This window comes from Xyrauchen texanus, chromosome 47 (assembly GCF_025860055.1).
Source record: "Xyrauchen texanus isolate HMW12.3.18 chromosome 47, RBS_HiC_50CHRs, whole genome shotgun sequence".
Lineage (NCBI taxonomy): Eukaryota > Metazoa > Chordata > Actinopteri > Cypriniformes > Catostomidae > Xyrauchen > Xyrauchen texanus.
The window spans coordinates 19,944,214-19,971,335 of record NC_068322.1 but is presented as its reverse complement, the minus strand read 5'-3'; the positions used below and the strand labels follow the sequence as shown (position 1 = coordinate 19,971,335).

Sequence of the window (27,122 nt, the reverse complement as noted above, 5' to 3'; positions counted from 1 at the left end):
AGGTCGATGATCGATTTTGTAATCGTGTCGTCGGATCTGAGGCCATATGTTTGGACACTTCGGGTAAAGAGAGGGGCAGAGCTGTCAACCGATCACCATCTGGTGGTGAGTTGGGTCAGGGGTGGGGAAAGACTCTGGACAGACCTGGGAAGCCCAAGCGAGTAGTCTTGGGTGAACTGGGAGCGTTTGGAGGAGGTCCCTGTCCGTGAGATCTTCAACTCACACCTCCGGTGGAGCTTTTCAGGCATCCCTGCGGAGGTTGGGGACATTGAACCGAGTGGGCAATGTTCAAAGCTTCCATTGCGAAGCCGCGGTGGAGAGCTGCGGCCTCAAGGTTTTAGGTGCCGCAGGGGTGGTAACCCTCGAACACCGTGGTGGACACTGGTGGTCAGGAAGCCGTCCGACTGAAGAAAGAGGCCTTCGGGATTTGTTGTCCCGGAGGACTCGGAGAGCAGTGCAAGGTACCGAAGGGCCCGAAGTGCTGCGGCCTCGGCCGTGAGGGAGGCAAAGCAGTGGGTGTGGGAAAAGTTCGGAGAAGCCATGGAGAAGGACTTTCGGTCCGCACCAAAGTGCTTCTGGAAAACCGATCCGCCACCTTAGGAGGGAAGCGGGGAACCATTCAAGCTGTATACAGCAAAGATGGGGCGCTGTTGACCTCAACCGAGGAGGTTATTGGGCGGTGGAAGGAACACTTTGAAGAACTCCTAAATCCCAACAGCCCTCTATGGTAGAGGCAGAGCAGGAGGATGATGGGGGATCAGATTCTATTTCCCTGGGGAGGTCACTGAGGTAGTCAAACAACTCCGCAGTGGCAAAGCCCGAGGAATTGATGAGATCCGACCAGAAATGCTGAAAGCTCTGGATGTGGAGGGGTGTCATGGATGACACGCCTCTTCAACATTAGCGTGGAAATCTGGGACAGTACCTAAGGAGTGGCAGAGCGGGGTGGTGGTTCCCCTCTTCAAAAGGGGGATCAGAGAGTGTGTGCCAACTACAGGGGTATCACACTTCTCAGCCTCCCTGGTAAAGTTTACTCCAAGGTGCTGGAGAGGAGGGTTCGGCCGATTGTCGAACCTCAGATTGAAGAGGAACAATGCGGTTTTAGGTCCTGGTCGGTGGAGCAGCCGGACCAGATCTTTACTCTGCAAGGATCCTGGAGGGGGCCTGGGAGTATGCCCATCCGGTCTACATGTGTTTTGTGGATCTGGAGAAGCGTATGACCGGGTCCCCGGGAGAGACTGTGGGAGGTGCTGCTTGAGAGTGCGGGGTGGGGGGTCCTTCTTAGGGCGATCCAATCCCTGTACGTCCAAAGCGAGGGCTGTGTCGGGTCCTCGGCACAAAGTCGAGTTCATTCCATGTGGGGGTTGGTCTCCGCCAAGGCTGCGCTTTGTCACCAATCCTGTTTGTGATATTCATGGACAGGATATCGAGCGTAGTCGAGGTGGGGAAGGTGTCTTGATTCGGTGGGCTGGGGATCTCATCGCTGCTTTTGCAGATGATGTTGTCTTCATGTCATCATCGGTCCGTGACCTTCAGCTCTCACTGGATAAGCTGGCAGTCGAGTGTGAAGCAGCTGGGATGAGGATTAGCACCTCTAAATCTGAGGCCATGGTTCTCAGCAGGAAACCGATGGAGTCGTACTCCAGGTAGGGAATGAGGTTTTGCCCCAAGTGAAGGAGTTCAAGTACCTCGGGGTCTTGTTCACGAGTGAGGGGACAATGGAGCGGGAGGTTGGCGGAGAATCGGGGCAGCAGGGGCGGTATTGCACTCGCTCTATCGCACCGTTGTCCGCGAAAGAGAGCTGAGCCGAAGGCAAAGCTCTCGATCTACCGATCAATTTTCGTTCCTACCCTCACCTATGGTCATGAAGGTTGGGTCATGACCGAAAGAACTAGGTCGCGAGTACAAGCGGCGAAATGGGCTTCCTCAGAAGGGTGGCGGGCTTCTCCCTTAGAGATAGGGTGAGGAGCTCAGTCATCCGTGAGGAGCTCGGAGTAGAGCAGCTGCTCCTTTGCGTTGAAAGGAGTCAGTTGAGGTGGTTTGGGCATCTGGTAAGGTTGCCCCTGGCCGCCTCCCTAGGGAGGTGTTTCAGGCACGTCCAGCTGGGAGGAGGCCTCGGGGAAGACCCAGGACTAGGTGGAGAGACTACATCTCCACACTGGCCTGGGAACGCCTCGGGGTCGCCCAGTCAGAGCTGGTTAATGTGGCTCGGGATAGGGAAGTTTGGGGCCCCCTGCTGGAGCAGCTGCCCCCGCGACCCGACTTCGGATAAGCGGTTGAAGATGGATGGATGGATGGATGTCCAAGTTGCTTGAAGGCACAGTTAACTTAGTGTATGTAAACTTCTGACCCACTGGAATTGTGATATAGTCAATTAAAAGTGAAACAATCTATTTGTAAACTAATGTTGGTAAAATGACTCTTGAATGAGTTTATATATTTACATGAATTACATATTTTATATTTATTAATTTATTTTCATATTTACTAATATATGTTTACATTAAAATGTATTTAGATTTACAATTATGTATTCAGGACTATAACTATTACCTGTCTGCCCCCAATACATATATGCATATACTGTATGTAATTTAGCACATTTTACTATTCTGACCACATATGACACAATGCTCTGTCTTCTGCACTATAATGATCACTTATAATGACATTTGTAACTCGCTGCACAATGACAATGAAGTTAAATACAATCACTCTACTTGTTTGTTGGTGTGCATAACGGTCCTATGGCTTACAGTTCTTTACAGGTTACATTTAAAATGCACCTCCCATCTTGAATATTCAAATAGCTTGTTTAGCACTTCCTTGCATTTGTGTGATTTGAACAGTGGTCCTCTTCAGACGTCCAGACAGGATGCAGTCTAAATAAGTGACACCAGGGTGATACAGCTGCCATCACACAATCAAAGCTTTCACTGACCAAAGGCAATTCGAGCAATGTAGTATGCTATAATATGCATCATGTATTTAAAGGTAAAGTGCATAATTCTGTGCAACTCTTTCCTAAACATTCTGCCAAACATCTCCTTTTCTGTTCCACAAAAGAAGGTCATACGGGTTTAACGTGAGGGTGAAAAAATTCTGAAAGAATTTTTAATTTTGGGTAAACTATCCTTTTGTCATTGAAAAAAAATGACTTCAGCCAACAAACTATCACCTAAAGCTTTCCAACTACCCCAAATCCAATAGTAATTCCAATCAGAGTTCCCATTGAGCAAATTTGGTTTAGTCCCCACACAAAGACAGGAAGTACTGAATTCACAATAGTTCTGAATGCGCAAGGAGGCGGAGCAAACTAGTGAAAAGATCCCCCTCAATACCCCACCCTGGAATTTTCCGGTGAGGGTCACAGTCCACTGCCCCTCACTGCCGTCCCGGGCCGGTTCTACGAACTGTAATGCTTTTGTGAGCGGACCCCGTTTCCCACACACCATTCACCAAATATGCCCCTTCAGACCGCCACAGGCCCCTCTCGCTCAAACAACAACAAAAAAACTAAACAAACACAGAGTCAGATCTATTTAAGAAAGTGCCCAGTTCCAAATTTAGCTTCATGTAAAGAAAACGGACATCTTTCGAACATGAGGACATGAGTCTTTTGAACTCATGAAACCTTTGCTTTTCACTACAAGCTTTAACTGCTAAATATATTTCCCCCCAGACTTATAGGCAGTTCACATATAAATGTACATTCTATTATACTTACTCACTCTCATGTCGTTCCAAACCTGTAAGACTTTCTTTCGTTAGCCTCGCATTTATTTAACCTTTATATTTTTGCATGTAATGAAAGTGAATGGTGACTAAGTTGTCAGTCCCTAACATTCTGCCTAACATCTACTTTCTTTTCACAAAAGAAATAACGTCATATGGGTTTGGAACAACATGAGGGTGAGTAAATGATGACATAATTTGTGGAACTATAATTACTTATTGTAATAAAACAACTAAGAAAAACAGCTGCAACAGTGTGTGTGTGTGTGTGTGTGTGTGTGTGTCCATACGCATTACCTCGTTGCCGTGCATGTTGCCCACATATTTGAATTCTGGGATGCCCGTTCGGTGTTCTCTGGGATGTTGACCCAGTATCAAGACCCACAGTTCTCTTCCTAGAAAGACAAAATGTAAATGTTAATCGACTTCAAACAAATGTTTCAATGAGTCGTGAATTGGTGCATTTGCAACTGAATTAAGTGTCAGTGGACCTTATGCTGGTCACATGATTAATGTCTCGCTGTTTTTATAGTTAACCAGATCCTCAAATAATGTTTTTGCACAGTTTAGGCTGGAACCCGGCAACCCAATCCTATGTAATCTCACGCCTAGTTCTCATTCACTCTATTGCCCACCTCTCTCTCTCTCTCTCTCTCTCTCTCTCTCTCTCTCTCTCTCTCTTGCCTCTCTGAGTGTTATTGTATATGGAGGTCTCACATTCATGGAGCAAGTTTAAGCAAGTTTAGGGTGAACTGGTGCAAAGAAATATTCAGGACCAGCTTCCAGACTTTTACTAATGTTCAAGTGACCTGTTTTACTACAAATAACTTTTTCCTGCAATATGATTGGTTGCTGTTATTATAAGAAAGTGAAGTCTAAGTTTAATTTTCACACGTTTAATCAATACACAATGAATACATTTCAATGGGAAGAATATCAAAAATACACAGAACATTAACAGAATTGTATAAAGCAGAGCAATATAATGATCATTAGACACAAATATTCTCAAATATTACAAGTCCATTTATTTGATTACTTGAAATAATTTCTATTTGTAAAATAGCCAGCTGTACATTATCACTTCAAGTTCAAGTAATTCTTGAAATAATTTAAACTAAAATATTTGGTCTATTTATTTATTTATTTGTTATTTTATTTTGATCACTTTTTAAGTAATTCTTAAAATAAATTAAACTGAAATATTTTGTGTCCATTAGTTAATTTACTTATTTTAACAAATCGACCTGTAAAATAGCCAGCTGTACATTATCACGTACCTTATCACTTAATGAATAATTTAAATTCAAATATTCATTTTGTGAGAAATATGAAATTGTACATGCTGTTCTGCTTCATGTGTGTGTGTGTGTGTGTGTGTGTGTGTGTGTGTGTGTGTGTGTGCTTCTGACCTTCCATGTATGATCAGTTGACCCCAGATGCAGGCTGCAGTGCGCACGATAGTGAGTCAATATATTTAGCAACTGCTGACAGTTTTCTCTTTCCCTTTATCATGTTCTGCATACTTACTTCTGTGATCTGATTAAGGCCACACCCATCCACCGACGTCAACCGTGAGGCACCACGGCTGGAACATCTGTACATGGCCTCTTTTCTGTACACCCATTTTTCCCCTTGTTACCGCTTTCCCATTGGCTGTTTATTGTCTCATGAAAATATAAATGACTTGCCTGCTCTAAAAAACATTGAATAGATTGAATACAGACTGAGTGTGTGTGTGTGTGTCATTCTTTCTATTTCCTTCGCGAAGTCTACAGAGACTCAGACTCATGACTGCGCTTCACTTGGCACGAACATAGGTAGACGGGACCGGGGATAATTGGAGATCGCGACCAGATCCAAAATATTCCTAACACATTTATTTATCTCTTTGTAAATTAATTATTTAATTCATTAATTTAGTATATTATGTCCCCATGTGATTTAGCCGACCGTACATTATCACTTCTTCAAATAATACTAGAAATAATTTTAACGCTGGTATTTATTTATTTATCTCTTTATTAATTATTTAATTAATTTAGTTTATTACATCACCATATTTTAGCTGACATTATCAATTCATGTAATTCTTGAAATTATTTCAATTTAAATATTTTATGTTCAAGTATTTATTTTTGTTTAAAGCCCAATGTAATAAAGCAAAATACATTTTGACTGATTAAATTACATGACTTCTCCAGATTGTTATTCAATTTTATTGATTTCAAGAGAAAACTAGACAATTTTATAATCCAAATTTGGCTAGACAATCAAAAAGCCTTGTGTCACGCCTCCCTCTGGCTCTCCACTTCCCTAAGTGTTCCACTCCTATTCTTCTGACTTCTAATTCGCCACACCTGCACTCAATCAGCTCACTCATCAAGGACTGCTTAAATAACTCACCTTCAATCCAGTTGACCATCAAGTCTCACAAAGGACTCTAGTTTGACCGTGCTGCTCTCACGCAGTGTTTACTTACCTTGTATTACACTGAACCTGTAGATTCTCGTTTTCGTTTGTTTATTCTTAATCCTGATTCTCTGCCTGATCCCTCCTCTTCAGTTCTGTGGACAGTTTATCCAGAAACTCACCTTGTGATTCCCTCATCTGCCTGTGAAACCTGCTTACTGTAAATTACCTGTATACTCACATGAGTTTTTTCATCTGTGGTTGATCTCACCGTTTATATCCTGTATATCCAGTGAGTCTCCGTAAACGTTCTCGCACCTGGTTTCAACTAACTACAACTTGTGTTGCTTGAGTTCCTAAAAGAAGACTTGTCCAGCAATGGTAACAGCGACCAGACTAACCCAGCGCAGATGAAATCCTTGAAGCCATGGTACAGAAACTTTGGTGATTTCCTCGCTTCGAAGCGTGCTACTCCCACAAACAGTATACCGCAGCCAAGTCCTCCAATGCCAACAGCCCCTTCAGTTGACTCCTTACTGAACACACCAGAGCCAACATTCAGGGCCAGTAGTCAATCCAGCATCATATTCTGGGTCTGTGGAGGATTATAATGGGTTCCTCCTCCAGTGTTCTCTTGCCATGGAGATCTCAAATCGCTTTCATCATCTCCTTCCTGTCTGTTCAAGCATTACAATAGGAAATCTGCTTCTGGAATAACAATGGCCCGGTCATTCTTTCCCTAGATGCCTTTAATTTCTCACTTCAGGGAGGTGTTCTCACATCCAACTGGAAGCGCACATGCGAGAGACCAATTACATAATCTACATCAATGCCACCTCTCCATCACAGACTATGCGATAACCTTCCGCACCCTCGCCTCAGCCAGTGCGTTTGAACGAAGTGGCACTCCTCATCGCCTATCACAGGGGGTTACAGCTGCGCTCCAAAGACAACTCGCCTCCTATGACAATGCTGTGGGGCTTGAGCGTTTCATCCAGCTCTCCATCTGGGTGGCTCATCGGCTAGAGTCTGTAGTGGCTGACTGCCCCGTTCGTCCTCCATGAGAGATGGTGAGTTCTGTCCAGTTTAAGCCAGTGCTTCATTCCCTGTTGAGTACAATGGTCACATTTCTGCCTGTTCTTTGTCTTTCACAGTAGAGGCCCTCGTCGACTTGGGATCTGCTGGCAAATTCATCTCCTCGACGCTCTGCCAACAAATCGGTCTCACAAACTTCAACTGCTCCTCTGCGTTCCCCATCCACTGAGTAGTGGAACAACCCCTAGGAAATCCATAGAATTGGTCCTGTAATGCTGAAGGTGGGCACTTGTCATTCAGAGCGCATATTCTTTTTGGTGCTGGAGGGCTCCTTGTCTAACATCGTTCTGGGCAGACCGTGGCTGCTTCAATATTCTCCCATCGTGACAAGTCCTATCCTGGGGGTCACAGTGCTTTCAGGAATGTCTAAACCTACCTCGTCGACAAAGTCCTCCACCTGCTACAAATTCTTCCCCAGTACACATCAACGTGACAACAGTTGAAAGGCCCAACATTTATCAGTCTGTCTCCATTCCTCTTGAGTACAGTAACTTCATGGACATCTTCAGTGCAACCAAAGCAGCCCAACTCCCACCTCATCGTCCATGGGATTGTGCGATAGACCTTCCCCCTGGGGCTACATTTCCATGAGGACGAGTTTATCCCCTCTCGCTGCCAGAACAGCATGCAATAGAGTACAACCCTTGAGCAAGGATATATTCGACCTTCCACTTCACCCTGTGCATCCAGTTTCTTTTTCGTAAAGAAGGATGGAGGCCCATGACCCTGTTTCTATTACCGCACCCTCAACCAAGTGACTGTGAAGGTCCGGTATCTTCCCCTGGTTCCAGCCACCCTGGTGATGCAGTGAGGAGCCAAAATCTACACCAAACTGGACCTTCGCAGGTCATACAATCTGATCCAAATCTGTAAGGGAGATGAATGGAAGACCGCGTTCGTGACCCCTACAGGCAACTACGAATATCTGGTGATGCCGTATGGATTGGTCAACGATCCTTCTGTCTTCCAGGAGTTTAAGAATGAGATCTTCAATGATTACCTGCATTAATTTCTCATCTACATCTACGAGGTCCTCAGTTACTCAAATCATCTGGAGAGCACGGACGGCATGTACACTTAGTCCTCCAGCATCTATGAGAACACCACCTTTATCTGAAAGCTGAAAAGTATGCCTTCCATCTTGCGTCAGATTAGTTTTAAGGCTACTGCTAACCCCAGAGTGTGTTCAATTGGACCAGGGGAAGGATGAAGCAGTACAGTCCTGGCCAACAACAACTACGGTAAAGGAACTCCAGCAATTCCTTTCAAAAACTTAATAAAAAAAACTTCCATCGTCAATTTATCAGGAAATTCCGTCGCCGCTCCATTAACCGCCCTTCTGTGCAAGAAGCCAAAAACATTACCCTGGTCACACGAAGATGCCCATGCCTTACAAACCCTCAAATTGGCCTTCACCTCCGCTCTGATACTTTGTCATCCAAATCTGGAACTCCCCTCCGTTGTGGATGTCGTCGCCTCCACCACCAGCATTTGAGCAGTGTTATTTCAACGCCAGCAGACCACCGGCCTCACTCCACTCTAGTGCCTACTCTGCCTCCAACCTCTGCTATTCCCCTGGTCAGGAGAACCCTCTGATGTCCCGGCGGTAGATTATTGGTTCAAGATGAGTGAGAGGTCTGGAATGCGGTGCATGTCCACCTGCAGCAGGCCGTAAGAAGGCAGAAGAGCTAGGCCGACATCCGCTGCTCAGATCCGCCATCATACCTGCCCGGACAAAAGGTCTAGCTCTCTACTAGGGACATCAGGCTTTGTCTTCCAGGTAGAAAGCTAAGTCCTCGTTTTATCGGTCCTTTTCCTATTTTAGAGTTAATCCTGTCACATATCGTCTCCAGATACCACTGCAGTACAGAATTGCACATACCTTTCACATATCTTTACTAAAACCCTACCCTCCTAAACTGTCTCCCCCACACAGAGCCCAATGGAGGTGATGAAGCCCATCTGCCACTCCTGGAGGATGATCCGGTGTATTCCGTGTGTGTGATCCTGGACTGCCGGAGGGGTCGTCTTGAGTACCTGGTCGACTGGGAGGAGTACAGCACAGAAGAAAGGTATTCTTCCTAAAAGAAGACTTGTTCAGCAATGGTAACAGTGAGACCAGACTCACCAAGCGCTGATGAAATCCTCGTAGCCCTTGAACACCTTGAAGCCATGTTTTTCTCAGATTCAGTGTTGCCTTTATTTCTGCGTTTTTGCATTGTAGGGCATTACAGCCCATCACAAAAAAATTGGCCCTAAGTTTTGAGTAAGTAGTAATCAGTATTGGCTCAAAGGCTGTGGTAGTATTTACTTGAGCCGCACCAGCAAGAAGCTATTATTTTGGGGATTTTTAATACGATTTTTAATAATTTTTCTTGCCTAATGTAGATGTTCACACCTAATGATACATTCACATGACCTCTCTGCTCTCTCCACCAGTCGTTTTTGTCTATGAAACAAAAAAGATCTCAATATCTGGGGGCCTATCCAGAACTTCCCCAGACACTAAAGGTAGCAACGCTGTTGTGCCTTCCCATCTAAGCTGTTGTTGTGTGGTCCATGTCAAGTCCTCTGAGGTGTGGGCTCAGAGGTACTGGGAGCCTTTCAGTCCCTACAAAGGGGCCCCATTGATTAAAACAGGATTGTAATAATTTGTTTCTTCCCAAAGTCCACAATGAGCTTTGTGTCTTTCAAGATCAACTCTGCATTCAAGTACATGGGACAGCAATGGGAGCATGTTATGCTCCAAATTATGCAAATTTATTTATTGGGTTATGGGAGAAGGGCTATGTGCAGCAATCTGAACACATTGGCAGTATTTTGTGGTGTGGGCGATAGATATATAGATGTCATCTTATGTTTGTGGACGGGCACCAAAGATGTTTTTTGATCATATTAACAATAATGACAGAAATGTCAAATTAAGTATACTTTTTGATTTCAAAAGGGGAGGTAGGCTGTCTGCACACTACGGTATATAGGAAGTCAACAGATAGAAACACTTAAGAGCTGACAGTTTCCATCCGTGAAAACTGCATAGAGAAAAGAAAAAAGAACAGAAAATCAAGTCTATTTTGTTACAGAATATGGTTATTTGTCCAATCATATAAAACAAGTTGTCATGTCAAATTGGAATTTGATCCAGAGTGATCCAACTCTTAGGGAAGTTTTTCCTGGCCCTCCCAAAATCAGTTTCAGAAGAGCACCATCTCTAAAAGACAAATTAGTAAAAATTCACTTATCTAGCAAAAAGAAAACTACTTGGCTACATCAGTCTTTAAAGGGCTTGTATAAATGTGGCTTATGTAGTCATTGCTGTAATATAAAGGAGGGTAAACAGTACATTGACTAAAAAGCCTATGAGGTAAAGTCCTTTCTTAACTGCAACACACAGTATGTAGTGTATTGTCATCATGCAGTTGTGGTTGCTTCTACATAGTGAGAACGAAGCATCGTTTAAAGGATAGGGTCTCTGAACATAAGTATGCCATTAGAAAACATAATATGGACTATCCTATGGTGAGGCATTTTCACGCAGCCCAAAATAGCAACCCTGATAGTCTTACAGTGGAAGCTTTAGAAACAGTTGAATAAAACTGTAAAGCAGTTCAATGGAAAGGAGGAGGCGAGAACCGGCCTGGCAATATAAACCATATTTTAATTATTAAATTAAACCAAAGCCAATCACACAGACGTAAACGATCTCTCTCTGCCGCACCATCCTCCGCAGTCGGCCTTTATTACTCTCGGAGGCTTAATTAGCCTGACAAGGGACCAGGTGTGTATAATCATGACCCGGCCCCGCCCTCCGCCCTGTCACAAAAACATACGAAGTTGGGGATCTTTTAAAAATATTATTACAAAGAGAAACATTTTATATTTATCAGATGAAGGCAATGGATTTTCCAAGTTTAAATTAACACATTGACTTCAGTCATTTTCTTTAAAGTTTGATATACCTAGATATACTCCACCTAGTGGATTTCTGACACTAAATTATGTTAGTGATTTCTTCTGAGCAGGCATGCCCAATTTAGCAATAACGAAGTGAGAGTCTTTTCTTAAGTCACTATTGTGTGTGTTGTAGGCTGCACCATGAAGACGTTTTTTTTGCCGATACGCGTAGGTTTGCAGCCCTCTTTTTTCCACTGTTTTAAACTACTGTTATAGCCATTGATAATAAAAGGCTTTTACTATATTTTGATCTGGAAGTGTGCCTTGATTTTCTTTTTTCCTTTTGGATTATTATTTCCTCATTCAAGAGCACCTTTATTTATTTTTTTTAATCCACAATGAGCTCTTTTGTATTGTTGGCATTCAGTGAAATACTCCACCGTGTCAGGTTCTCCACCTCCAACATGTAGGTCTTCCATGTTCAGTGACTTCCACACATAAAACCCATTAACTTGCCATGAAATTAATGGATGAAGGTACAACCTGTTATTCAAACAAGCAACGGCTTCCCAGTTTTCCATTCACAAACCAACATCAAAAACTTTAATGAAGGCATATGCTGGAAATGATCTTTAACAAAGTTGCACCAGAAATACAGTAGACTACTACCAATATGGGGAAAAAAAAAGATTACATTTACAGTATGTTCATCACATCACAACGGCCTTGTTAAGCAACCGAGTGAATTTTCAGACATCTTAGTGTTTCGGTTAACTCAATGTTACTTCAGAACCTTTAATGTTACACCTTTGTTTACAAATACAATTAATACAAAACTTTTCAGGTATTTTTTTTCTTTCTTTGTATTGTCAGAGCTGATTTGCCAGCATTTCATCACCGGTTCCTGTTACACATAACACTTAAATGGAAAAATGCTGATTTACAAACAAAGCCCTGCGGTATCTGCAAAATTAATGTTTTTTTTCTGCTTCAATACATTTCAATAAAACTCCAATATAACCCCATAAAATCAGTCCTGCTATAAATGCACCTGGACATTTATTCCCAAAGCTACAAGAGTAGGAGAGATCTTGGATTGTGGACATGTTTGGTGAGATTCTAATGGCAGGACTTAAATTTGATTGCTAAACTCAAATATCTAAGGGCCAACTACCCCATTAAGGGGCCTTCAAATGGAAAAATAATGTCAGGTTCAGCATTGCCCCGGATGCTAAACAAACAATTTAAACTTTGACACCATTGCCACTGACATTTTGAAGCATCAGCCAATGATTACCGGACAATTTGCTTGCAAGCCTGTCTTTAATTGATAGGTCCAACTTTACACCAAAGTGTTTTTCCACACACATTTTTGCCTCACTAATGAAGTCATTAGATGGGTTTTCATCCACATATTTTTATGTGCATTTTGGGATACCGCATAAAAACTGCTGGATTGAAACACTAGGATGTGAATAAAATCTTCAAAATGTGCATAGAAAAACGTATAAGCTTGCTTGAGGTAAATTTTTTCATTCATAAAGAAGTAATGCACATAAACTATAATGGAAAAACTTTTACTGAATAAAATCCTACTGAATTTATTAGGAATACAAGATGTGCATCAAAAAAGTAATGTGACTAAAAAAGCCATTGCCAGTTTTTTTTCTCTCTCTTCCAAACACATTTTCAACATTTACTGCTCACACATCATGCTTTCTCCCCTGGAAAACTCATAAATTTGCCCCAACGTGACTCTATCTGAAAAGCTTGTTATGGGTGCGGGCAAAGTGGTGCTTGACGATGATGTTGCATTGCCACCCCAATGAGAACCATGTGGAAGATGCTTTACCCAAATAACTAGAGCATGTTAAATTATTTAACTAACAAAAGCTAAAAACATCTAAAATCCAATTATTGATGTTTATCAAACAAGAAAAATTATGTTCAGAATTATGAAATGTTAAAGGGATTCTAAATGTAATCTTGATTAAGTCAACGCTGTTTTCACATAACAAATGGCATTTGTCTGGGTTGATAATTACGAGACAAGCTTTAGTTAATTATGCCCAACTAATCAAGTATCTGAAACAAAATATTACATCAGTGATAATTATAGCTTGCCTCCACCTCCCTTCCTGCCCGGTGGGCAACTGTAACACTGATTAGACAGAGATGATGAGGTAATCAAATGAGGACAGTCTTCCAAGCTAAGCAGGTGGTGTCCTGGATTACCTCTAGTCAACTCAGGTCTCTCATTTCCTGGCCTTAAATAGACAACACAGAGGGATTAGGACAAGCTTGATGGGACAAGAGCCCACAATGGCAACACAATCTCTTAGAGGTTTGAAGTGATTGCTTGTAAATTGTCTGACACAATCAACCGTTACAAAGGCTTCAAAAAGATGAAGGACACGTCAACTTCTTCATTAAGGGTTGCTTTCTTGAAGTGCAATTCAATCAACTAATTGAAAAGCTTGGTGGTACCACAGAGTCCTTGGATTATCTTTGGACACTCCCTGCATTAGTAGATGGAGATATTTAACCGGGGAAGCAGACGTTTACTTGAGGTTTTAATCAACTAAAGTGGGCCTAAGAGTGACCCTTGGGGCACTCTGCTTGTCATGAGTTGAAGAAAAAGAGATTTGGTTCGTATGGCATATGGAGGAAACCCTTTTAGAAACAGAGGTTGGGAAAATGCGTACAACAGCAAAGCTTCTAAATCAAGAAAAAGAGCAGGAGAGGGAAGAGCGAGGGAGAGAGACTTGGCAGCTTAGGAGTTCTGCTCAATGATAGTTTTGTGTCGAGCCAAGATTACAACCTGATCCATGGAGCGAATTAACTTAAAATGTCACAGACTTAGCACCTTTGCCAGGATAGACCAATGTCTCTATCGGTCTGTCATCTTAAACACAGTAGTTGTTCGGTGACCACTTAGCAAAATTACTTTATTAAGTGTAAATTAAAATCCATCTAATATTGGATTAGAAAATGCTTATAGGAAGGAAGTTCTAAATAGAATTTAATATGAATTGCAGGAAGCCGTTATATCATATAGAACCAAGATGGGTTACACTTGGGTTCTCAATGCCTTAACTATTCTGTCTTTTCTGTCTCCCAAATGCAAATAAAAGGTCTGCTTTATTTGTTGTACTGATCTCTTGACATAGGAGATTCATTGTGCTCTGGTGCAGGCGTTATTTACCACCTCTGTTTAACTCTGTCAGGCTGATCGTCTTTGGGAAACAGCAAACCTTTAGTAGCACTGATTTCCCTTTCAAATAACAACTGGGATGAGCAAACTATCTTTTCAAATGGCCCCAGACAATGCAGCCTGCATCAAAACATTCTTTCGGTATGAACGTATAGGCTTAGAGACAGATTTCTGAAGCGTGGCATTGTAGCTACACTAGATCCTTTTGTTAGGCTATAGGAGCGGTCACACAAGGCTTTAAGTATGCTAAATTACTTCAGACCATTCAATGAAAAGGAATCACTTTAATTTTCAAAATATCTTTAATATTTCAATTGTTTACTAAATTAATTGCAGCAATAAGATTAAATGGAGAGCAAAATGAGACTTTTGCTGAGGTGCTTCATCAGATTTTTCTCTTGAGGTAAAGACTCTACTAGGGATAAGTAGAGATCTCAACAATGTATCAAATTGTGCTTCAATTTAACAAGATGCCAAATTTTGCAGATTCTGATTCTTCTCTCAGATTCTTCCAAGACCACATTATCTGGGCTATGCAATCTACATATAGCTCTATACTTTCAATGCAAGTCAACAGCCATCTCGTTTGTATCTATTTTTATCTCTCCTAAGGATTTTAGGATCATTTGAATATATTATCTCCACTCCACTTTCCTGCAACACTGCAAACCATACAGCATTGAAATGTGTACTCTGTTTATTGAGCCAACAGGTCAATCTGTGGCTTTTAGTTCATTGGTCAAACATATTTTCGCTACATGAATTCACAAGTTGGAGTGCACAAACTTTGGTATGCAAAAGACTAAATATATACACATATAGTATGTTTGTTTTCCTACTTTCATTTGCATGTGTATGAATGGACGTGATTGGAACACAAAGTCTGATGTGGCTACACTTTAAAAGAGTAACATTGGTGTGTCTCAGAGTAAAAGCTGGGAAAAGCAGTGTGAAGTTTGTTCAAGGGAGTTGTGTTATCTCACTGGATCCTGCCACTGATAGGAACAACTTTGCCACACTCCAAGCGTTTTGGTATATGGTATTTAGAAGGGTGACTTATATGTTAGGCCAAATGCCAAGATCCCAAACAAGTGTTGTGTCTAAGTAGTGATAAAATCAACAAAATATAGTTTCCTCTGGCATAAAGAAATGGTGCACCCACTTTTATATTAAACCTAAAAGGGTAGTATAGGGTCCTATTTACTAATAACTGCAAACAAGTGTTCTTTGGGTACAAAAAAGGTTTTCACGCAAAATGTATTGCAGATTAGGATCAACATTTTGCAGTGCTGAAAAAAGCAGATGGTAGTGATTCTAACCCACTAACACAAAATGCTTCAATGTAATCTTGTATTTTCAGAAGAGGTAGACCATTATATTGACTTTACAAGTTAATCAGTGCTAATAGTTGCTTTTTGGAATTATCGGTTATCAGCAAACATCTATGTTAATAGTTGCCAATAGTTTTTTATTATTACTCATTCATCTCTCTGGCCGACGCCAAAAAGGCTAAGAAAGTTTTTTGTTTTGTTTAGCTTTTTTACATTCCATAAGTAGATTTGGAAAAACTATCAGCTGATTATTAGGTTATCTGCCTTTTCCACAACCTTAGTAAACGGTATTGCCAAAATCCTCTATCGGTCGACCTCTAATTGTCATGTACAGGTATGTGAGCAATACAGCCCATTTAGAGCCTTAAGAGATGTTGTTGTAGATTTCCCAACCACATCAGAGAGCGAGTCAGAGAGAGCGAGCACAGATTTATTTGTATGCTGCAAATGCTTGGCAATACGAACATATAAATATTAGTAATACTAATAAAGCATGAAACTGAGAAGAAATCAAATTAAACTGAGTGAGAGGGGGATATGTGTCTAACATTCCTTTAGTGCATGTAAAGCCAAAGTGTCAAAGTGCATCTATATGTATTTGGACAATTGAGGCACACTTAATGTATGACTGCATTAGATTACAAAATATCAAAGCAAGTGGCATCTGCAAACAAACGATGAGTTTTTCTCAGAGCTACCTTCACATTTCTGAGCTATTTTTGTAATGACTAACTGAAGTCAATTTCCCTTAAGTTCACACAGGTGTCAGAGTAGCACAGTAACTACAGGTGTAGGACATTGTGTAGAACTATGGACATGTTCAACCACTGTTTGACACCCAAAAAGTGTCACAATACTTTTTGTCTTTATTGAGAACTGTATATACCAATTGTAACAGTTTTGCCTTAAAAGTGTGCTTGATTTTTTTCTTTACTTTAAAATATATGACACATGGTTTAATATTTTATCTAATGAAATTACATATTTTTGAGGGCCAGCATGTAATACTTTTCGACAAACAAATTCTCAGTTCACAATAATTCAGATTCCAAAAGCATGAATTTTGCTTACAAATATCAGCAATATGGACATTTGAAATATCTTGAAATATCTCACAATTTACACACACACACACACACACACACACACACACACACACACACACATTGAATTATGGGGACACTAGAAATGTCCTCATAAACCACATTTATAACATAATACCCTTGTAATAACCAGTTTGTAACTCATCCTCGTAAATCACCCAAACCCGCCCACACACACACACACACACACACAGACACAAAATAGTGAGTTTTATTCATTTGCTTTTTTCATTTTATTTTGTTAAATATTGTTTAGTTAAATTTGTTGGAATTTTGGTATGAAATTTAAATGCACACACATACATATATATATATATATTACACATATACTGATCAGCCACAACATTCAAATTACCTGCCTAATGTTGTGTAGGTCCCCCTCGTGCAGCCTAAACTACACCAACCCGCTTCTCAGAAGAGCATTCTTCTCACCACAATTGTACAGAGCTGTTATCTGAGATACAGTAGACTTTGTCAGTTTAAACCAGTCTGGCCTTTCTCTGTTGACCTCTCTCATGAACAAGGCATTTCCATTCACAGAACTGCCACACACTGGATGTTTTTTGTTTTTAGCATCATTCTGTGTAAATTCTAGAGACTGTTGTGTGTGAAAATCCCAGAAGATCAGCAGTTACAGAAATACTCAAACCAGCCCATCAGGCACCAACAATCATGCCAAAGTCCAAATCATTAAGATCACATTTTTCCCCATTCTGATGGTTGATGTGAACATGAACTGAAGCTCCTGACCCATACCTGCATGATTTTATGCACTGCAGCCAAACAATAGGCTGATTAGATAATCGCATGGATGATTGTTGGTGCCAGACGGGCTGGTTTGATTATTTCTTTAACTGCTGATCTCCTGGAATTTACTCAAACAGTCTCTAGAATTTACTCGGAATGGTGCTAAAAACAAAAAACATCCAGTGGGCGGCAGTTCTGCAGATGGAAATGCCTTGCGTGCCCATTGTAGGCACTTTCGGCAGTCAACAGGGGTCAGCATGGGCACTCTGGCCGGTCTGTGGCTACGCAGACCCATATGCTACAAGCTGCAATGCACTGTATGTTCTGACACCTTTCAATCATGGCCAGCATTAAGTTTTTCAGCAATTTGTGCTACAGTAGCTCTTCTGTGGGATCAAACCACACGGGCTAGCATTCACTCCCACGAAAATCAATGAGCCTTGGGCGCCCATGACCCTGTCGCCGGTTCACCGGTTGTCTTTCCTTGGACCACTTTTGGTAGGTACTAACCACTCCATACTGGAAACACCCCTCAAGACCTGGTGTTTGGGAGATGCTCTGACCCAGTCGTCTAGCCATCAAAATTTGGCCCTTGTTAAAGTCGCTCAGGTCCTTACGCTTACCCATTTTTGCTGCTTCCAACACATGAAATTCAAGAACTGACTGTTCACTCACTGCCTAATATATCCCACCCCTTGCCAGGTGCCATTTTAACGAGATAATAAATGTATTGACTTCACCCGTCAGTGGTTTTAATGCTGTGGCTGATCAGTGTATATATATAGACTTGGAATACATAAGGACTAATTTTATGTTTCATTATTGTCATTTTTTTAATTTGACAGCCCCTGGTCCCCATCCACATTCAATAGAGAGCAGCATAAACCTTCTTCAAAACTTCTTCTTTTTTATTTAACTGAAGAAAGTTGCATTATATGGGTTTGGAAAATCAAAGGAAAGTTCTGGGGACTTCTTAATAAACTTGCAGTTCACACAGATAAGGTAATACAGGAAAATGTTAAGTGCAACGTCCTTGTCTAACATGCTGTTTAATGCAGCATCATAGCAGTCTTACCTTGGACAGACTGGCCAATACTGTGTAGATATGTGATGTTTGGATGCATCCTGTTGATGTCTTTCAGATACTGCTCTACTTCCACAGAGTTATGATAGCGAAACTCCAGAGTGTGAGTGGATGACAGCCAGGACCAGAGGAACAGGTAGAGCGTGAAGACGAACATCCTGTGAGCCAATAGAATGGAACAGAACAGCCTATCACTAGACAGCAATTTTGGGCATCACAGGCACTTCATAGGCATAAATGGCTGCTCTATGAGAACAACATGGTGGCAACTTGTTTACCTGCAAACATTTGGCAAAAGCACACACATGCAATGGAAAGATTTGCATAAGTACTTGTTTAACTGTCAAAAAGGTCAACAGTTATTTAATATGCTTTTTAAACAGGTTATGGCAAGTATGTCTTCTTTTAAGTTTGTCATTTTGTAGTAGGCTAATGTATATTTCTTCCATGATCGATCTTTTACTCTATGCACAGCCCTCCACTACAGTGTAAGGAAAGCACTCGCATTTGCAACCAAATTTCACACTATGTGACTAAAATGTCGATAATTAGCCACTGGCTGGTAAATGTTCAGCTTTCACTTGTCAGTTATTGCATAGTATATTGGTGAAGAAGATCAGCAGCAAACGTTACATGTAAAGTGGCAAAAGATCCAAGAAATCAATTTTTCATTGAATAACGCTTCTTTTTATATCCTTTCTGTTCTTTACAGTCAGTTGTTGATCAAAAACAACAACCAAAAAATAAGCATTTCATTCTAAACATGCATACCACTGATGAGGTAAAGCTGTTCCAGACCTCTCTCTCTGTAACATGCTCATTTTCAGACGCTCTTTACAGAACTGCCGGTTTTCTTAAAGAGACAGTAGTGGTTTAGCACATGTTCAGCTAATCAATTTAAATACTTGAAAATAGAAGAAATAATAAACAATAAACATGTGACAAAATATAATATATGAAACATAATATCATATTTATTGATGGAATACATGGATTTGGAGACCATAAGTCTGAGTGGACGTCCATGACATGCGGAGTCCCTCAAGGCTCAATTCTTGCGCCACTCCTGTTCAACCTGTATATGCTCCCAATGAGCCAAATTATGAAAAAGAACCAAATTGCTTACCACAGCTATGCAGATGACACACAGATCTACTTAGCCCTATCACCTAACGATTACAGCCCCATTGACTCCCTGTGCCAATGCATTGATGAATTAAACAGTTGGATGTGCCAAAACTTTCTTCAGTTAAACAAAGACAAAACTGAAGTCATTGTCTTTGGAAACAAAGATGAAGTTCTCAAGGTGAATGCATACCTTGACGCTAGGGGTCAAACAACTAAAAATCAAGTCAGGAATCTTGGTGTGTCTCTAGAGTCAGACCTCAGTTTCAGAAGTCATGTCAAAGCAATAACTAAATCAGCATACTATCATCTGAAAAATATTGCAAGAATTAGATGCTTTGTTTCCAGTCAAGACCTAGAGAAACTTGTGCATGCTTTCATCACCAGCAGGGTGGATTATTGTAATGGACTCCTCACTGGCCTTCCCAAAAATACCATAAGACAGTTGCAGCTCATACAGAACGCTGCTGCCAGGATTCTGAGCAGAACCAGAAAATATGAACATATCACACCAGTCCTCAGGTCTTTACACTGGCTCCCAGTTACATTTAGGATTGATTTTAAAGTATTATTACTGGTATATAAATCACTCAATGGGCTAGGACCTCAATATATTGCAGATATGCTCACTGAATATAAACCCAACAGATCACTCAGATCATTAGGATCACATCAGCTAGAAATACCAAGGGTTCACTCTAAGCAAGGAGAGTCTGCTTTTAGCTATTATGCAAGCCGCAGCTGGAACCAGCTTCCAGAAGAGATCAGATGTGCTCCTACAGTAGTCACATTCAAATCCAGACTCAAAACACATCTGTTTAGCTGTGCATTTACTGAATGAGCACTGTGCCACTGTGTGTCCGACTGTTTGTACTGTATTTTATTTTATATTCTAAACTGTTTCAATTATTCTTATTTTTTTAATTCTTATTTTAATCTCTTCTATGTAAAGCACTTTGAATTAACATTGTGTATGAAATGTGCTATATAAATAAACTTGCCTTGCCTTGCCTTGCCTTAAAAAAGCTAAAATGTGACCAAAATGATGTTAAAACTAATAAAATATAATGAGTAGTGTAGTTTTCTAAAGCTTCTGAGTTAGAAGGTCCCCTCTATAATTAACAGCATTATTTGGGAGAGAATGGGGGGCTCACAGCAAAGCTGCCACCAAAAATGCCCTCATATTGAACTCTTCATGGGTTGTTTTTTTTTATTATAACATCAGCTATATGTCTTAATATTCTATTACAGTCCAAGTTATGCATACAATGGTATAAAATATAAGCTGATGTTCAATTAATTTTTAGGATAAGAGGAAATACATTCTCAAACTTTTTTTGAGAATTTGCATTTATTAATTGATTAAATGAAAATGAAGGCTACAGATAAGAGGGTTTAAAATTGTTAGAAAAAAGATGGCCTCATTAAGGTAAAGAAATAATAATAATCTCCCTGAATATCAAATATTACTATAATGTAATAATATATTGTATAATTTAATATATTATTATATATTAATATAGGCCTAATAAGTTATTTTCTGACACTAATAATTGTTTTTTAATTGATATTACTGTTGTTCCATGTCCACAAAAATTGACCATCCACTTCTTTGTACATATTTGTTAGTGTAGGTTGCTGAGACAATCTAACAGGTACAACTATTTAATTATTAACACATATTCAACATGATCGTTACACGTAATACATTTCCAAGACTCTCAGGGAAACAAAATATTAATATTTAATTAATATTAATAAGGCAGCATTGCCTTTCCAAAGACATTCATTCCAAAACTACTTTACATATTATTTATTTACACACTATACATTTATATTGATTAATACGCGCGCGGATGTGCAGCTTTACCTTATGTCTCGTAAAAGTCTGTGATCTCTGGCTATTCTTCCACACGTCACGCGCCTATGTTTAAAATCTTCTGTCCGTTAAGTTAGTCTGTGTCATTATTTCATCTCAAATGCTGTTAGTGAAGCTCTTGTGTCGCGGTCCTGCTCGTGTCATTGAAGTAAATGAGTCTGGATCCATACTGCTGTGTGTTGAAGTGACTTGAGTCCTGCCTCAGCTGTGTTCAGACACGCTGCTGTTTGGAGGGAGAGGGGCGGAGAAACCAAACACACACACTCATACACCTCACAGTGAATCAATGGCACTTTAACACGAACTTCATTCACTGTCTATGTGTTAAAACATGCCGATAGTGTTGGAATTAACTACTGTTTATCAATGTAGTTGCATTTTCTCAATACAGTGTGCGCGAACAGGCGTTTTAACAACAGATATTAAAGGGATATTCAGTTTAGCAAACGACAGCATATCATGTGGCATAATGCTGATTATCACAAAACATTTCAAAACAATTCTTAAAAATAATAGTAGGCTATGTAAGTAAATGGGGCCAATCCGAAAACACTAAACAACCTAAAAGTATAAACAAGATGTAAAAAATATGTGTTTACATGAATTTAGTGTTATAAAATCCCTTACTAACATTTTATGTTTAAAGTTAGGCCCATATATCCAATTTTACAACTTTGTTGCCATGACAACATAATGTTGTAAACCCTAAAATGCTTGCTAAATGACAAAACTTTACATCGCAAGTAATGTTTAAGTTTAATAAAATAATAAACGTAAGTGCTTTTATAAAATTATAAGCTTTACATTTCTGCCTTCAAACCCTCAAAAAGTTGGCCCCATTCGCTTCCATTGTAAGTGCCTCTCTGTAACATCGATTTATGCTTCTTCTCTTCTTCTTTTTTTTTTTTTAAAAAAGGAGGTACAAGTCTAAAAAACATTTTATAAGGAGGTTACCCTATGTGACTCTACCCTCCCTAGCAACCGGGCTAATTTAGTTGCTTAGGAGCCCTGGATGGAGTCCCTCAGCATGCCCTTGGATTCGATCATGTGAACTCCAGTGGTGGTAGCTAGCGTCTTTACCACTGAGCTCCCCAAGCCTCAGGAAACATGTTAAATTGAAATACTTGCTTCTTCAAAAACAATGCTACAGCTAGAATATTTTACTTTAAAATGTCCATTCGGGATGGCATTTCTGTTTGTGTTTCAGCCTGTGTGATCCTGTCCACTGTCCATTTCCCAAATATATTTCAACACCACCAGATTTGAAACAAGTTAGCGGGCAAACACATCAATACATCTAGCTAACATTGACAGAGTTAAAAATCAATACGGTGCTTAGTGATATTACAGCTCTAATAATACCTTTTCATTAACACAAAAAACTACAGTATTGCTTTAAATAATTTTCTAATTCAAAGAAGAAGAAAAAAAGAAATTTTCATCATAGCAGAAGAAGATCTGTTGAGTTTAGCAGCAGTCAAATTAAAGGTGCCGCTCTTACCAAGCTCCTCAAAGAGTCCCTCAGGGCAACAGTATGCAACCAAAGAAAGGACATACCTGTTACTGCAAGCTCATTCTTTAGTGCTGACTGTTCTTCGACTGTGTATTTATGTGTTACTTGAAATGCATGAGTGCAATTTTCCCAAGCTCACATGAACAAACAAAACAGTTGCAAATAAAGCAGCGCACATTTGCATACCCTCATTATTATTCTTGCACTAATCGAAAAATGTACTTTATCACAGTCCAGCATGGGTTTCTCGGATCAGTCTGTGTTGCTGTGACATGTAGGGTGAGTTGGAGAGTTTTAATATTTAGGGTTAGGGGTTTCGAGATTGAACTCCAAGTACTGTAATGGAAATAGCAATAGTAATAATGACACTTGCTCAAACAAACACCACAAACAATAAAGCAAAGGCACATCATTTGTTTAAGCATGTTTTGTACCAAAAGGAACTACTTAATATGGCTGATGCCATCTGTTGAAAAAGTCATTGTAAAGAATATTGAACCTAGAACTCCAATCGCAATGTAAAAAAACTAACACATACGATCCATTTTTAGTGCTCTATGTGTGAGAATGCGTTCACAATGTGTGTTTTTCCACATATCTGCATGCTTAGGCTTCTGAAGGTGTTTGCTGGTATGCATCCCATACATATCAATGTCTAAAGAGATTTACCCTGCTTAAAAGTTTTTAAATAAACCAACCAGACATGTCTGTTTTGATTGTTTTATAGGGATGTTGGGCATTTGTCAGCTGACCATGCTGGAAGACCAGCTAAACCATCTTAAACCAGTTAAGACCAGCAAAACCTTTTTAAACTTAAAAAGTAAATGTTTGTGCTGCCTTTAAATTTTAAGTTGTGTCAAATTAGCATATTAATGATCAGAGACTCACGTTGAGAAAATCACAATGATGGTGACAATAATCAAATCAATGAGTAAAAAGATAAGCTTAGAATTATTACTACATGACAAATAACTGAAAGTGACTATAAACACAACAACCAACAGCATAATTAAAATCAGCAAACAGTTACAAAAAAAAAAAAAAAAAAGTAACACTGCAATTTGCATAATTTATTCAGTCAGTGATGGGAATCTGAATATGTGAGTGTGATGTGCATATTTCTCTTGACTTTATTTATTTATTTGTTTATTTATTTATTCAGCTGAATAGTTTTTCTAACTGATATTCAAGTTCAGCCAATACAAATTTGGATAATTGAGTTATCTCAACAAGATCAGCCCAGGACAGTTATTGAGATCTACATTTTCACTTATGATAACTAAAAGGCGTTTTTTTACGGTGTGGTCAAGCTTTTCATTGGTCTACTTATTTTATGTCACTCTTCAATAATGGCACGTTGGGACATTCAATTTACAGCATAATAAACAGATCAAACCTTTAGTGATTGTTATTTAAATGACGCTCATGAATTATGCCATGTTAAAAACTCACAGCAAATAGTTTCCAGTAACCTGAAGGCAAAGTCAGTTCCTAGTCATCTCCTCTTCGTTCCTGCTTGTAATTTCATGTAATTTAATATCAGGCAATTGTCTGGTGAAAAATTCCTCTTTTCCTCATGTTGTTCCTCAAGAGGGGGCCGATATGTTGACCGGCATCCATGCCACGGGCTGTTTTCATGCTAAATGAGCTGCACAGTTGGAGAATTAACTCTACGTACCAGTTTCCATGTCATCTGCTTAGCGTAGAAGACACGGGGACTGGAGACAATAGCCTTTGCCATCTTTATTGAGAGACAGTACACATCAATCATTATTATTAATAACACAGTATTTAGTATCAGGTCACATATGCTGTCGATTGTCTTCTCCAAAATGTGGTGTTTTGGAAATATCCATCACCAAGTTTCCATATTAAATATTGACTTCCTCAACATGACATTGAGTAGAACAGATACATTTCTGCTGCTCCAAATGTTTATATTTACATTTACATCAATTTGACAGATACTTTTATACAGAGCGAATGCCTTTAAGGGATACATTTTAAAAGCATGTGTGTGCCTGTGGGTTTTGAACCTATGACCTTGGTAATTATGTTGTCATTCTCTACCAGTGTTTAAACGCTTTTATCTGAAATCAATAATACAATTTTCCTCAATATTTTTTTTTAACATATAAGAGCTCATTGTTCTTAAAACACATTGTATGTTTCAGAACTCAAAACTTCCTGCTCACTGCAAAAGGAACACTTGTTATAACCAGGCTGCTGAAACTACTCATTCTCTACTTCCTCTATTGTGATGTCACACTGTGGTAGACATTTGCATTTGACCGCCTCCAAAACAACTCATCAACAACTACTTTACCTGATCACTTCCATCGCCCCGCTCAGTAGTGGTGAGCAGTGAGCAGTGAGCTTGCAAGGAGGGAGCAGGTCAGTCAAGAGCAGAGAGCCAATCAGAGCAGAGGGCGTTTACTGTCATGTCTGTCATGTCTTAAAGAAGAAGCAGCATCAAAACAGAGCGTTTCTGACAGAGGGTAAGAATGAGGGTGGAAAATGATCCTGTTTTACAAATGCAATATTGTATATGACTATAATTTATATTATAATTGAACCTCAAACTAAAACTTTTGGAATCACGGCCTGAAATGTCAAAGTCTCGTTCATTCCATGACATTATAATACAAAAATACAGTTATATGAGTCAGTGAAGGTGTATATAAAGCAGATTAAACTGTAATATTGAGTGTTATTCATGGTATCGCATTTTCAAGTAAAGTTCAGCACTACCCTCCTTACCTGCTCCTTCATGAATTGTTAAGTCTGACAGTGATCTTAAGTATCAAATTGCTAAATGTGTTTAGGAAGCAGAGGGAGACATCTGGCGGTTGCAATGAACAACTACATCTAGATCTTCAAAATTACAAGCTCTGAATGCCATGTGCAAGATCAAGCATTAAAGATGCACTCAGTAACTTTTTGTTTGTGTCCTCTTGGACTTACAGTGACACCTTTGACGCCCCTGCCCCATGTAGAATAAAACAGCTTTTATAAGTTTACTGATATGACTGGAGTCCTCATCTCATGTGATCAGTCATGATTTTCTACACGTTTAAAAATAACTATACATTTTTTTTATGGGGAAACAATTACTGAGAGCACTTTTAACAAGGACAAGGTAAAGGGACTGATCAAAGTGTTCTTTATGACATCACAGTAGAACCTCTGCTGGAGTTCTGATCATAGAATCACTCACTGCTGGAGATTTTCAGAGTTTTTTGACAGTCACCGATTTCACTGGTCAGTTGGTTGGTTTAATGAAAAATCGGATTACGCCATCCAAGATGACTTGCTGGCCGTCTTTGTCTTCCCTGTCTGTCCATGGACTGATACTCTCATGAGACCACCAAGGTTTTACCACAAGAGCCAGAGACTGCTCATAGGACCACCACAAGCCAGAGCTACTCTGCGCCAAGCTTAACCAAGCACCGAAAATGAACCGGGCGGCACCAAATCCTTCTCTACAACAACCAAACAAAAAAATAATTTGCACAACAATGTCTTCTGTGCAACAACAAAATGTATTTCTGTACAAAAAAAAATACAATATAAAAATAGCAAAAGATGTAAATGTATTTAGTCATATTTTGTTATTTGAACAATATCTTGCTTATACATGACCAGGGCCATTTCTAGCTATAAGCGGTATAAGTGGCCACTTATTTATTTTTTTAATATAAAAGCTGCAGACTGTTATGGCAGCTGTTATGGCTCAATTATACGGTTATAGGGGGCCCCCTTGTGGCCCGAGAGGGAAGGGAGAATGTAACTGCAAGGAGAGAGTTGTAGCTATGTGACAGGTATGTGAATGCTCAAAGGGTTTTTGTCACTTAGGGCCCCCATGCTCAGAAATGGCCCTTTACATGACAACTTACCAAATAATTAAACAAATGCACATTAAAACCAATTTAGTTATCACAAAAACGTTTACTACACAGCTCTCTGGAATATTTGATTCTCATTGGCCAA

General features: G+C 39.9%; 1 protein-coding gene across 1 annotated transcript in view; it reads right to left on the bottom strand.

Annotated features, from left to right (window-relative positions):
• Positions 1-21,827, bottom strand: part of LOC127639036 (carboxypeptidase M-like) — a 56,444-nt gene extending 34,617 nt beyond the window's left edge. Inside the window, exons 1-3 of the mRNA XM_052120858.1 lie at positions 21,611-21,827; positions 18,607-18,773; positions 4,033-4,130 (exon numbers count right to left, since the gene is read on the bottom strand). Of these exons, the coding sequence (XP_051976818.1) occupies positions 4,033-4,130; positions 18,607-18,772 (264 nt within the window). The 5' untranslated portion in view covers position 18,773; positions 21,611-21,827. The remainder of the gene's footprint in view (positions 1-4,032; positions 4,131-18,606; positions 18,774-21,610) is intronic.
• Between the last annotated feature and the right edge of the window lie 5,295 nt (positions 21,828-27,122).